Source organism: Leptidea sinapis, chromosome 10 (genome assembly GCF_905404315.1).
Source record: "Leptidea sinapis chromosome 10, ilLepSina1.1, whole genome shotgun sequence".
Lineage (NCBI taxonomy): Eukaryota > Metazoa > Arthropoda > Insecta > Lepidoptera > Pieridae > Leptidea > Leptidea sinapis.
The window spans coordinates 11652233-11664077 of record NC_066274.1 but is presented as its reverse complement, the minus strand read 5'-3'; the positions used below and the strand labels follow the sequence as shown (position 1 = coordinate 11664077).

The 11845-nt window shown below is 35.0% G+C and overlaps 1 protein-coding gene across 1 annotated transcript; it reads left to right on the top strand.

The window, feature by feature from the left end:
- The first annotated feature begins 2020 nt into the window (after positions 1–2020).
- LOC126966395 (potential E3 ubiquitin-protein ligase ariadne-2) lies at positions 2021–11292 on the top strand. The gene is made up of 8 exons (XM_050810397.1): positions 2021–2388; positions 2572–2818; positions 3612–3787; positions 4542–4727; positions 6618–6803; positions 7371–7487; positions 8847–8999; positions 10870–11292. Exons 1-8 carry the CDS (start codon positions 2164–2166, stop codon positions 11038–11040), a joined length of 1461 nt encoding a protein of 486 aa, XP_050666354.1. The 5' UTR covers positions 2021–2163; the 3' UTR covers positions 11041–11292.
- Positions 11293–11845: the final 553 nt, after the last annotated feature.

Sequence of the window (11845 nt, the reverse complement as noted above, 5' to 3'; positions counted from 1 at the left end):
GATTCTGCCGGTGTCCTTATCTTCTTGCCATCAGGTTTAGTTATCTCCATCTCTGCCGTTCTTTTCAATGCTCTTGATTTGTCTGGGGGTATCCCCCCCCCCCCCCCTATCATAAGGCGGCTCCTCCATACTCACTTCCACTTATAATTAGAAAAATACCATTTACTTACCTAAAATAGTTATACCACCACCAAAACAACAATAACAATAAAATTCAGATTCACAAACACCACGACCAACGTTAACAAAAAAATAACTTAAATTCAACAACCTCTCTCAACCACGCGTTGAACCAAAGTCCCACATTAAATATTATGCTACTTCTATATTGACAGGAACTATGAATGAAACTATCGTTCTAAGCGTTATTCTTCTATGATTGCCATTATGTTGAGGTAAGGTTGGTATATTTTATAGGTTTTTAATTTTGCTGGTAACTACTTAAACCAAAAATCTTTAAATACTTGAGAAATCAGATGAAGACGGTTGCCATTTCACAGGTTAATGCTTTGAGCTATTTTGATTTAGGTCACAGACGTATATGACGTTTTTTATACGTCTTTTATAGACGTTTTTTATACGTCTGTGATTTAGGTATGTGTTTTTAAATATTGGATTTTGAATTTTCTCTGTGAAACGCTTATGTTTATGGTTTCCGTATTTAAATATTATATAAGCCACTTTTTTTTGAAAAATTTATATTGCTTTCATAGTGTTGTACAGCTACAATTTTCGCTATCGATACGATGAACATCGTAGTATACAGTAAAAAATGGCTGCTTCAAATCAAATAGATTATATTACCCAACATAACTATCAATTTATATCTTCGTTAAACTCTGGGAGCAATAAAAATGCCATGCCCTTCTTATGGTATATTATGTAAGAATTTTTTTCTATCGATTACCTATATAATTTCATTTATTTTTTGTAGGTAAAATGGATAAAAAATTGAAATGTCTGGGTGACGTCTCTATAAAGAAAAATTGGTAGCTTTCAAAACACACTGTTTTATTTATCGATATTATAGTGGCAGGCACTACCTTACTGGAATAATAATAATAATAATTCTATCTCGCTCCTCCACCGATGTATTTGATGAATGAGTGCAACTACTTACAAAATTTCAATTAAATGCGCGCTCTCCAGGCTTCATTGAGCGAAGCTGAGCGGAGCTCCCACCGGGTGATTCCAATTGATTTTTGTTTTAAATTGATACTCGGCCGAAAAATTGAGCCGATAGATAAGTTTTAATTGTAACACTGCTATCTATCGAGAGTGATTCAATTACCAGGTTCTTAGATATTGAATCTGCAAATCAGCACAAGTTTCTCATATGACCAAATAAGGCGCCAAATTCCAAAAGATTCTTGTTATTGTTTTTGTTTGGATTCATTTTGTTTTGTTTTTGTACACAGACAGCGTTTACCTCACTTCGCTCAAATATACGCCGGAGCGAAGTGGTACGAGGAGCGATTGCGGCTTCCTAGTATTATTGCTCCAAGACATTAAACTTATTGTAAATAAAAAATGTTGGTAAAACTGGAAAAAGTCTATATCAATTCCGTACTGGATATCGATTACCTATATTAATGATCTGCTTCAGTATATCTGCACTTCGCTAGGCTGCTTGTAGTACAAGTACTACTGCGCACAGAACACGAGCTGCTACTGGGCAAATAAGAAAAGGTCAAAGACAAGGAAACTAATTACCACAGAGTACCTTTGATATTTACTCTATGGAGGTGGAAGAGTACGTTAGCCTTGTTACCGAAGCGATTCACATTTCACTCGATTGTATGAAACGTGCAGTCATTGATGACAGGTGACGGCTATAATCTTGTAAAAAACGGATAGCCGAAATCTTCAAACTTAGCCGGATTATACTCCGTCGCCAATCGCCACTGTAATTTCTATTTCAAACGTCAAATTACTGCACGTTTCATACTAAACTAAACTTCGATTTTTGCTTAGGCAGTCCCGCGGCCCACCTCTTATTACGTAGTATTTATATCCTCTTTGCCTATTAAATTGGTCTTGACTCTTGGTTTTTGTCTACTTTGTGAATGAGTTTTTACATTATTTGTTTATTTATTAAAAATCTTTTATAAATTTATTACAACTTCCAGTTTGATTGAACTGTTTTAATTATACAATTAAATTATGTCTGTCGATTCTGATATGGAATATTCAGACAACGATGGCGACGAATACGGAGACTACTATGGAGAGCAAGATGATTGTGAAATGGAAACAGTTGATCAAAGTAAAACTGATCCAGAATATTTTTTATTTTCCTGCTTACGAGTTGAAGAAGTTGAAAAATTGCTTAATGAATCCATTGAACTACTTAGTAATAGCCTACAAATAACACCATCACTAGCAAAGGTTTGTAATACATATACACTCTTCATTCATTTTAGTATATGATTCATTTGAATAACAATATAATTGTATAAGTTTAATTATAATGGTTATAACTTAATTTGAATTTCTTTATTTCAAACACAAGTCAATAACTGTTTAGCAAAGTTTTTCTCTATGATATTTATTTAATAATTGATCTAATAGGTGATTCTACATGCATATGATTGGAATGCACAAGAAATTATTGATAAATATAAGGAAAACCCAAATGAAGTTCTAATACACAGCCGTGTGAAACCTAGAGTGCCTTCACTCTCAGCAAATATCAGTTGTTCTACTTGTGCAGTTTGTGCCACTGCTAATTCAACTCAGAAATACAGTGCACTTACTTGTGGACACTATTTTTGCAATGAGTGTTGGGCGATGCACTTTGAAGTACAAATAATGCAGGGTAAGTGAAAAGCTAATCAAATATTAATGTGCAGTTGTCCCTTATCTATAAACTAAATATTCACAATATATACAATTCCATCCAAATGTTAAACTTAAAATGTTTTACAGTTGTAATTACAATATAAACATATAATGGAAATTTCATATTACCTAAATTGGGTACCTTACCAGTGGGAGGCTCCTTTGCACAGGAAGCTGGCTAGATTGTGGGTACCACAACGGAGCCTATTTCTGCTGTGAAGCAGTAATGTGTAAACATTACTGTGTTTCGGTTTGAAGGGTGCTGTAGCTAGTGAAATTACTGGGCAAACGAGACTTCACATCTTATGTCTCAAGGTGACGAGATTTATTGTAGTGCCACTCAGATTTTTTGGGTTTTTCAAGAATCCTGAGCGGCACTGCAATGTAATGGATAGGGTGTATCAATCACCATCAGCTGAACTTCCTGCTCGTCTCGTCCCTTATTTTCATAAAAAAAAAATTATATATTAAATATAATATAAGGTTCTATTCATAAAAATAAAACAGCAATGAGAGGATTGTTAATTGTAATGAGCTAGAAAAATATTATTGTAGACAGTATAATCCGTCAATATGCTTGTTCGTATTTTTTGCTGGATTGTGTTTGATATTTTATTGTATACATATTGCTTCCATGAGTAATGCTGTCGATTCCATATCCCTAAAGGACCTACTCCCGGCGAGTCAGGCTAAGTCGTTTTCAACACACAATCGGGGACAATTGAATTTGTTTATAGGGATTACAATTTATTTTTATAACTTGTTATCAGGTGTATCAAATACTATACAATGCATGGCTCAAGAATGTGAGGTGATAGCACCTGAAGACTTCGTATTGTCCCATGTGGCAAAACCTACACTCAGAGACAGATATCAGCAGTTTATGTTTAAAGACCATCTCAAATCACACCCTCAACTTAGGTTCTGCCCAGGCCCTAACTGTCAGGTAAAGTATTTTTTTTTTAATTTCAACCTTGAATTTGTAATGATTTACTAAATATTCTATGCATTTTGCCAATTGTATATTATTGTTTATTCATAAACATTGTACCTATAAAACTGTAATGGTGATAATAGAATAAAAAATAACTATATTTAGAGTGTGTAGGAGTGTGTATGATATTTCAAAATGGTATTCTAAAGTTGATAAAAAGATTACATATCCACAAATTCATACAATATTAGGTAAATCAAATCAACATATTTTTATTCATTTCGATCAAAGGAATGAAACTTATGTATGTCAAAAGTTGTTTTTGAGAGAAGTCTAGTGATGCAATAAAAATACTCAGAAGTTAAATTCTCATTGGTACTGGTATGAACCAAGCGGAAAATATTTTGCATGTTTAACTGAAGATCAGAAATGATAGTGCGCTGAGTGGTGCTGTATCCTGATGATTGTCAATAGCTAAATTATATAATGTTCTTCGGTTAAGATGCATTATTATTTGGAATCCAGATATTTACAGCGCGACCTCATTATTTAATTGTGGTTGGACAAATCCAAAGAGACAGAGAAAGGAGGGCTGATTGTAACGAAATAGTTCTATGTGAGCCCACTTGAAAAGTTCACCTTGCATGTCTTTGAGAGAGGCTTTGCAAAAGCTATGCAACAGGCAGCAGATAAATACACAAGTTTATTGAGCTGTCTATGGTTTTCTTGTCACATGTGGCCCTATGATGATATTGTTTGCTTGTAGTGGATATTCCGAGCTTGGGTGCGTGAAGGTGCCCGCCGAGTGGAATGCCAGGGCTGTGAGCTGTTGACATGTTTCTCCTGCGGGGCGCCACATCACGCCCCCACCGACTGCATCACAATACGCCTGTGGCTGACCAAGTGTGCTGATGATTCCGAAACAGCTAACTACATTAGTGCTCATACTAAGGTATCTGTACTAATATTATAAAGCTAGATTGTATTGGCTTCTATGTTTACCGTAGAATTCTTGGTGGCTTAAAGCAATGGTATTTGTAAAGCAAACCGTAAGTAGTATTTAGGTGTGCTACAACAATAATATTTTTCTTTAAAAGGCATAAAAGGCATTTATTTTCTCAAAATTGATTCCTTTAGAATTCTTTTTGATGTCATTTTTAATAACTACTAGATACTACTATCGCTTTGGGAACAAATGGCGCTCTGCGAGAGAAGAAGCCGCGCAAGAAATTCTCCCAGCATTATTTTTTTGCGCTCTTTTCAATAAAAATATACAATATTGTACAGTCATTTCTATCGCTATAAAATAATCACAATCTAGTCCCAGGCTGTCTGATTATTTAGATATTCAGCAGTGGAGTAATAGGATTTACGACAGAGCCATTTTTTTTATAAAAAAATAAATTTATTTATAGACAATGCCTGAACAGTGGCTGGGACTTTATTATAGAAGTGTATACATTTACCCTTAAAGCTATTATGTATCTTAATAGATCTAGATAGAAGTGTGACATCATTTATGCACCTAACTCTTAAAGATTAGCTACAGTAACACCATGACTAAAATAATTGAAAGATAATATAAATAATAAAAATATATACCTATAGACCTATAAAATTAAATTTATAGATACAATTTTATTTTACAAGTTGTATAACCTATAACTTCTTGACCTATATGTACATACTACATATCTATATATGTAATGACATAAGAAGGGCAAATGTCAATTAAATATTTTCATAAGCCTTAGCCCTGTAACCTTATAATAAAAAAAATACATTGAGTTGATGCATTGGAAATTTTATTCCTCAGCAACCACAATAGATACGAACCCTCATAATATATTGTTGAGAAGGTCTTGATGAGAAAAGCTTAAAATCAATCAGAGATTGGATTACTAGATGAACGGGATCAAAATCTATTCATGGTTAAACATTTCTCTACTCAAAATATCGCCTACATGAAATCGTGAAACGGGACATCCTTTTTAGACTAATTGCAGTATTTTTTTCAAGTTTTAACTACATACATATGTTTAACCACTTGTGCATACACATGCAGGAGAACCACAAACAATTGAATTTTTTTTAAATTATGAACCAAATACTATATAATGAGAACTCCATATTTAAAAAACTTTTAACTGAACTAACAACAGTTTGGCTTGCTGTTAAAGCATATTTTTTATTCCATTTTTGAAGTATCTATTTTTGTTGTTCCTATATAATCAGTTTATGCTTAAATTAAACAAAGTCATATGCTCAGAATTGATGCAATATTTTTGATGGTGATGTAATTATAAATGACTCAAAACAAATACAAAGTGTTTATTTAATATGTTTCATGATTTTGGTTGAAGGTCCCAGTTATATTGAAATTGTAAATATCTAATATATAAAATTCTCGTGTCACGGTGTACGTAATTGAACTCATCCGAAACGGATTGACCGATTTTCGTGAATCTTAGCGTGCATATCGGCTAGGGTGGCGAATCGGACAACATCTATTTTTCATCCCCCTAAATGTTAAGGGTAACCCCAAAATTTTTTTTTTGGACGTAATTTTTTGTTTTTATTTTTTATGATACAGCATAACAAAAATACATGCATCCCTAAATTTTCAACCCTCTAAGATCAACCCCTATTTTTTTATCGCGATTTTTATATTATTCTGTTTCATCCACAAACCCGCTATAGGGTTGCAAGATGGCAATGGATCAGTACCATCTACTTTTGACACCCCAAATTTTTTTTAATTACTTTATATGGCAATACAATGTTTGCTGCGTCAGCTAGTTAATAATATATTATTAAATATTGTTACAATTTTTTGTTATAGGATTGTCCAAAATGTCAGATATGCATTGAAAAGAATGGGGGTTGCAATCATATGCAGTGTGGAGCATGCAGGCATGATTTCTGCTGGGTGTGTTTAGGAGATTGGAAGTGTCATGGCTCCGAGTACTATGAATGCAGTCGGTATAAAGAGGATCCTAACTTGTCCAGTGACAGTCAACATGCACAGGTATGCTTTCTATGTATCTTAATATTTATATTTGATTTGTGTGTCTGTTGTAACTGAATTCCTCCTAAATGGCTGGACCGATTTTAATGATTTTTTAGTGTGTTCCAGTTAAATTGAGATTTATGTGTGTCTTCAGGTTGATTCGAGAATGGTTTAGATTCACAATTAAAGAACCTCCTAAATTTAAAAAAGAAATTGATGATTTTTTGTGTGTTCCAGTGAATTTGAGTTTGGTTTAGATTCTCAATTCCGTCCATATAATATAATTCTCTTGCTCATGTGTATGTTAGTGAACTCCTACTAACGGCTGGGCCGATTTTTCAAATTTAAGACGTGTGCAGAACCATGTCGGTCGGGTCCACTAGTATCTATTTATATTTACTTTATGCTATGTTCCATAAATATCTAAGTATGAATTATGATCTTCGGACATCATGTTTTTATTATATATTTAGTTAAATATATTGTACATTGCTATTGCTATTTATAGTACACTTCCATCTTCAATGTGTCTAAACACCCACAGTAGTCAAAATTGGACAATAAATAGATTTTCTTTGCTTATAGGCTCGAGAAGCTTTAAAGAAATACTTACATTACTATGAGCGCTGGGAAAATCATGCAAGATCACTCAAGTTGGAGGAACAAACTCTAGCCAGCTTGAAAAGCAGAATTAATCAAAAAGTTTGTATTATTATTATTTAAGCACAGACAGGCAAGAGGCTCAAATGATAGGATGTGGTGAAGCGACTCTTGGACACTGAATACAATATAATGCTAGATGTCGACATGATTTTAACATAATGTCCGGTGGTGGAATACGCCTGCTGGTATTAACTTTATCATCTCCTTTGAGCACTCCCCATGATGTAGGCGATTGAAAATGCACAGACTCCCCACATCTCTACGCCACGCCAAAGTATTAAGACAATCGCAGATGACTTGATCGTCGATAATTCGAAATAGTATGCCACAGACCTAATAAGATCGTTCGCAAGAATCTCAGCGGGTTTTTTAATTTCATTACAATATATTATGTGATATCGTACAATAAAACATATTATTAAATAGCCTGAGGGTGTTCACTCCATTCCCATTCTGTGGTATCAATAAGAATGTAATTTATTTTATATTTTTTTTTATGGAATAGGAGGAAAAACGAGCGTACGGGTCACCTGGTGTTAAGTGATCACCGCCGCCCACAATCTGTTGCAACACCAGAGGAATATTTATGAGCAAGCTTTATCACACAAACGTTTTTCAACAATTTTGTATTTCAATTTCGTACCATATGTGTATTGTACATTTTCGGGGATCATGTTTTAAAAGTATATACATCGCCCAATAAAAGATTTAACTCGACTTAACCGGGAAGTCGACACCAAACTCCACAATTTGAATTAATGAGTCATTTTTGTCGCGGCGATGCTCCATTCAGAATGTTGACGCGGTCGGGAATACCCACCTTTACAATAATACGCATGGGTGATTTGTGCCGAAAAATCAGATTATGAAAAAGATTTATCACGGGAAGTGTTCCGAAGAGCTGTTTAACCTGATTCCTGCCGCCTAATTCAACCTTCGCACGACACGCCACAAGTTAGGTTATCATCCTCACCATCTGGATGTGTGGCGGTCCTTCACAGTGCGGTATTCAAGGAGCTTTCTTCCACGTACTACAAAGCTCTGGAATGAACTTCCTTGTGCGGTGTTTCCGGGACGGTACGACATGGGTACCTTCAAAAAAAGCGCGTACACCTTCCTTAAAGGCCGGCAACGCTCCTGTGATACCTCTGGTGTTGCAAGAGATTGTGGGCGGCGGTGATCACTTAACAACAGGTGACCCGTACGCTCGTTTGTCCTCCTATTCCATAAAAAAAAATTAAAAAGAGCGTTTTAGCTACGACTGTTAAAGAATACTTAACATAACATATAGTTACTTACATGAAATTGAGTACAACCAATATTCTATTTTAGAGTTCGGTTGGCATGGTAGGCCCTACCTATTACATATTTGTATATAATCATGGATACATTTAACAGGTTATGGCGGGTGAAGGTACCTGGATTGATTGGCAATACCTTTGGGACTCGGCAAAATTACTAAAACGTTGCAGATACACACTACAATATACATATCCCTTTGCCTATTACATGGATGCCGGACCAAGAAAAGAGCTTTTTGAATATCAGCAGGTAAAATATGCAGACATTAACAACTTATTTTTTTATTAATCTTAATAGGCACTCTCAATGGCTTTCCTTCCAACATACAACAAATACATAATATAAAACTATCAGCTAAATACAAGATAGGCTGCAACCCCACGAGGTTGTGTATTGCAGCAGAAAGAGCATGCTTATAACACTAGAAAATGAAATTCAGATACTTTAAAGCCCCCCATTCACGGGCACGCCATCGCTCCAAACGGCTCGTGAACTCTCAAAAATAATAATACGCACGGTTGCACACTGTATCGTCAGAGAGTATTATATTCTTTGCGGCATAATGATGAGTAATCGGAATTTCGGAATATCTTGAAATTTAGGTAATATCATTGTTTGTGGCAAAATTTTCTTTTTGTTTTTTTTTTTGCTTTATATACAATCAAACCGCTATGGCAGTTGTATGAAACTCATCATCAGAATCTAAACTCATTTTTCAAAAGGGAAATTATTGATAAAAAAAGCACCGACCGCTAGTGTCGCTGTGTATACGAATTGGCATGGCGTGTTGGCGCGCCCCTGAGTGAGCTAAAATTTTTACAATACTCCAAATAGTGCCGCTCCAAATGGAGCGGCGCCAAATGGCTTGCCCGTGAATGGGGGGCTTAAGTGGTAAATTGCCGTCGGAACACTTAAGTTCTTGGTGTTCGTTGACTCTGTGGCTAACGTTTTTCTTCTCCCACTCATATCCAAACGGCGTAGTCCAATGCTAATGGAAGTCGGCGGCTGTTCATCCGGTCTCTTAAAATGGTGCGATCATAGATTATTTATACGTGTATACAAATCGCGAATGTAAGACGTAGCTTGTCACGCACACTAAACTAATTTTCCTGGCCTGTTTTTATCGGTAGTCTGGATGTGTGCGTGAATTGCTCAAAATAGAGGTTAGCTGTCATAGTCTATCTAGACGTATAAATGATCTTTCTATAACAAGTACAAGTTATTAAACTAAAATAAAGAAAATACTACTAAGTATTAGATGACGAGATATTTAATCACGGTTCAAGGATTTTTGATTTGTGCTTGTAATAATGTTAAAACACTCAAAGTTTTGAAGTGTTGGACTTAGTATCCCGTAGCACGAAATTGGAGGTAAAAAATATTGTAGTTGATAGAGCTTTAGTCCACGATTATAATGATATCCACTCTTATTAAGGTAATGCACCGTTTTCAAGAAAATAACGAAAAAAATTAACCTAAAACAGGTAAATCATATAAATAAACACTACATGAGCGCTGACATCGCGACGGGAGGCTAAAAACTGTCATAAAATTATTTTGGTTTCTTCGTAAAATATTTGGACAGGCAAAGGGTTCAAGCCCATACAGCCATAAATTGTATGAAAAACAGTGAAATGAAATGTAAAAAATAGTCTGTGACAGATTAGACGGCTTCATCAATAATTATTTTTAGATAAACGGAAAACATTTATAAACAATGAACCCCATTGTTATTTTAAACCACACTAGTAAGTGAATGAAATGCCCAAAGCTCTATCAACTACAATTTATTAAAATTGGTTAGGTTAGGTTATGTTATAACAGTTAAAACAACGCAGAAACGAATTTTAGACGTTTCCCTTTCTTTCCTCCCCGTAAAAATGTCCCAATCCTTAAAAATATCATAATTTGAGGTTAGGTTATAATACTTATAATGCTTTTTTCTCTGAAACAGTGCATTACCTTGTAATAAGAGTGGTAGCATTAGAATCGTGGACAAAAACTCTATCAATTACAACATTTTTTACCTCATAATTCGTGCTACGGGATACTAAGTTGTAACCGCTTGCAAAAATTGCAAGTGCTAAAGTATTTATGTTTCACATTCCGCTGTTTGCAGGCCCAGTTAGAGGCAGAGATAGAGAACCTTTCCTGGAAAGTGGAGCGAGCTGAAACAACAGACAGAGGCGATCTTGAAAACCAGATGGATATTGCAGAGAAACGGCGAACAATACTGCTCAAGGATTTTCTTGATATAAATACAAATTGTGCGTCGAGTAGTAAAATGTAATGAGTATCACAAAGAGATTGAATAATTACTATAATGAAATTCAGTCAAGGCACATCACATCACACTCACACATATATATTATATATATCATGCATTGATAATTATTGTTGTAACTGTTAAAGCTAGAATTTTCTTTTGCCAAAGTATATTTATTGAAGTGATTTTGCAAGGAATAGGAATAGATCATAAGGTTGCGCTGTGTAAATGTTTTATTTTGAAATTAAAAAAATAACTCGCTTACCACCTGTGGAACCACTTTGTTCTTTACGCCTTTCCATCATTAAATAAAAAACTGGTCACTGAAACTGGTACCATGATGTGGTTCATATCTGTCATCAAACAATAATTGAATTAGTTTGTATGTTTTTGTGTTTAATTATTTCTAATTGCCTATTCAAACAAAATTCTTTTAATGAATATATTATGAAGCTGTATCACAATAACCGGATCAACCAGCTACCACAAGTAGTGTCCGTTCACGAACGTGGAGCCTGGACCAGCCATCACCATCATCCCGCAACCATATTTTAGCCTTTTTTTATGATAATAAGGGACGAGACGAGCAGGACGTTAAGCTGATGGTAATTGAAACGCTCTGTCCATTACAATGTAGTGCCGCTTAGAATTCTCGAAAAATCCAAAAATTCTGAGTGGCACTACAATTGCGTCACCTTGAGACAACATGTTGAGTCTCATTTGCCCAGTAATTTCACTAGCTACGGCGCCCTTTAGACCGAAACACAGTAATGTTCACTGCTTCACGGCAAAAATAGGCGCCGTTGTGGTCACATAATCTAGCCGACAT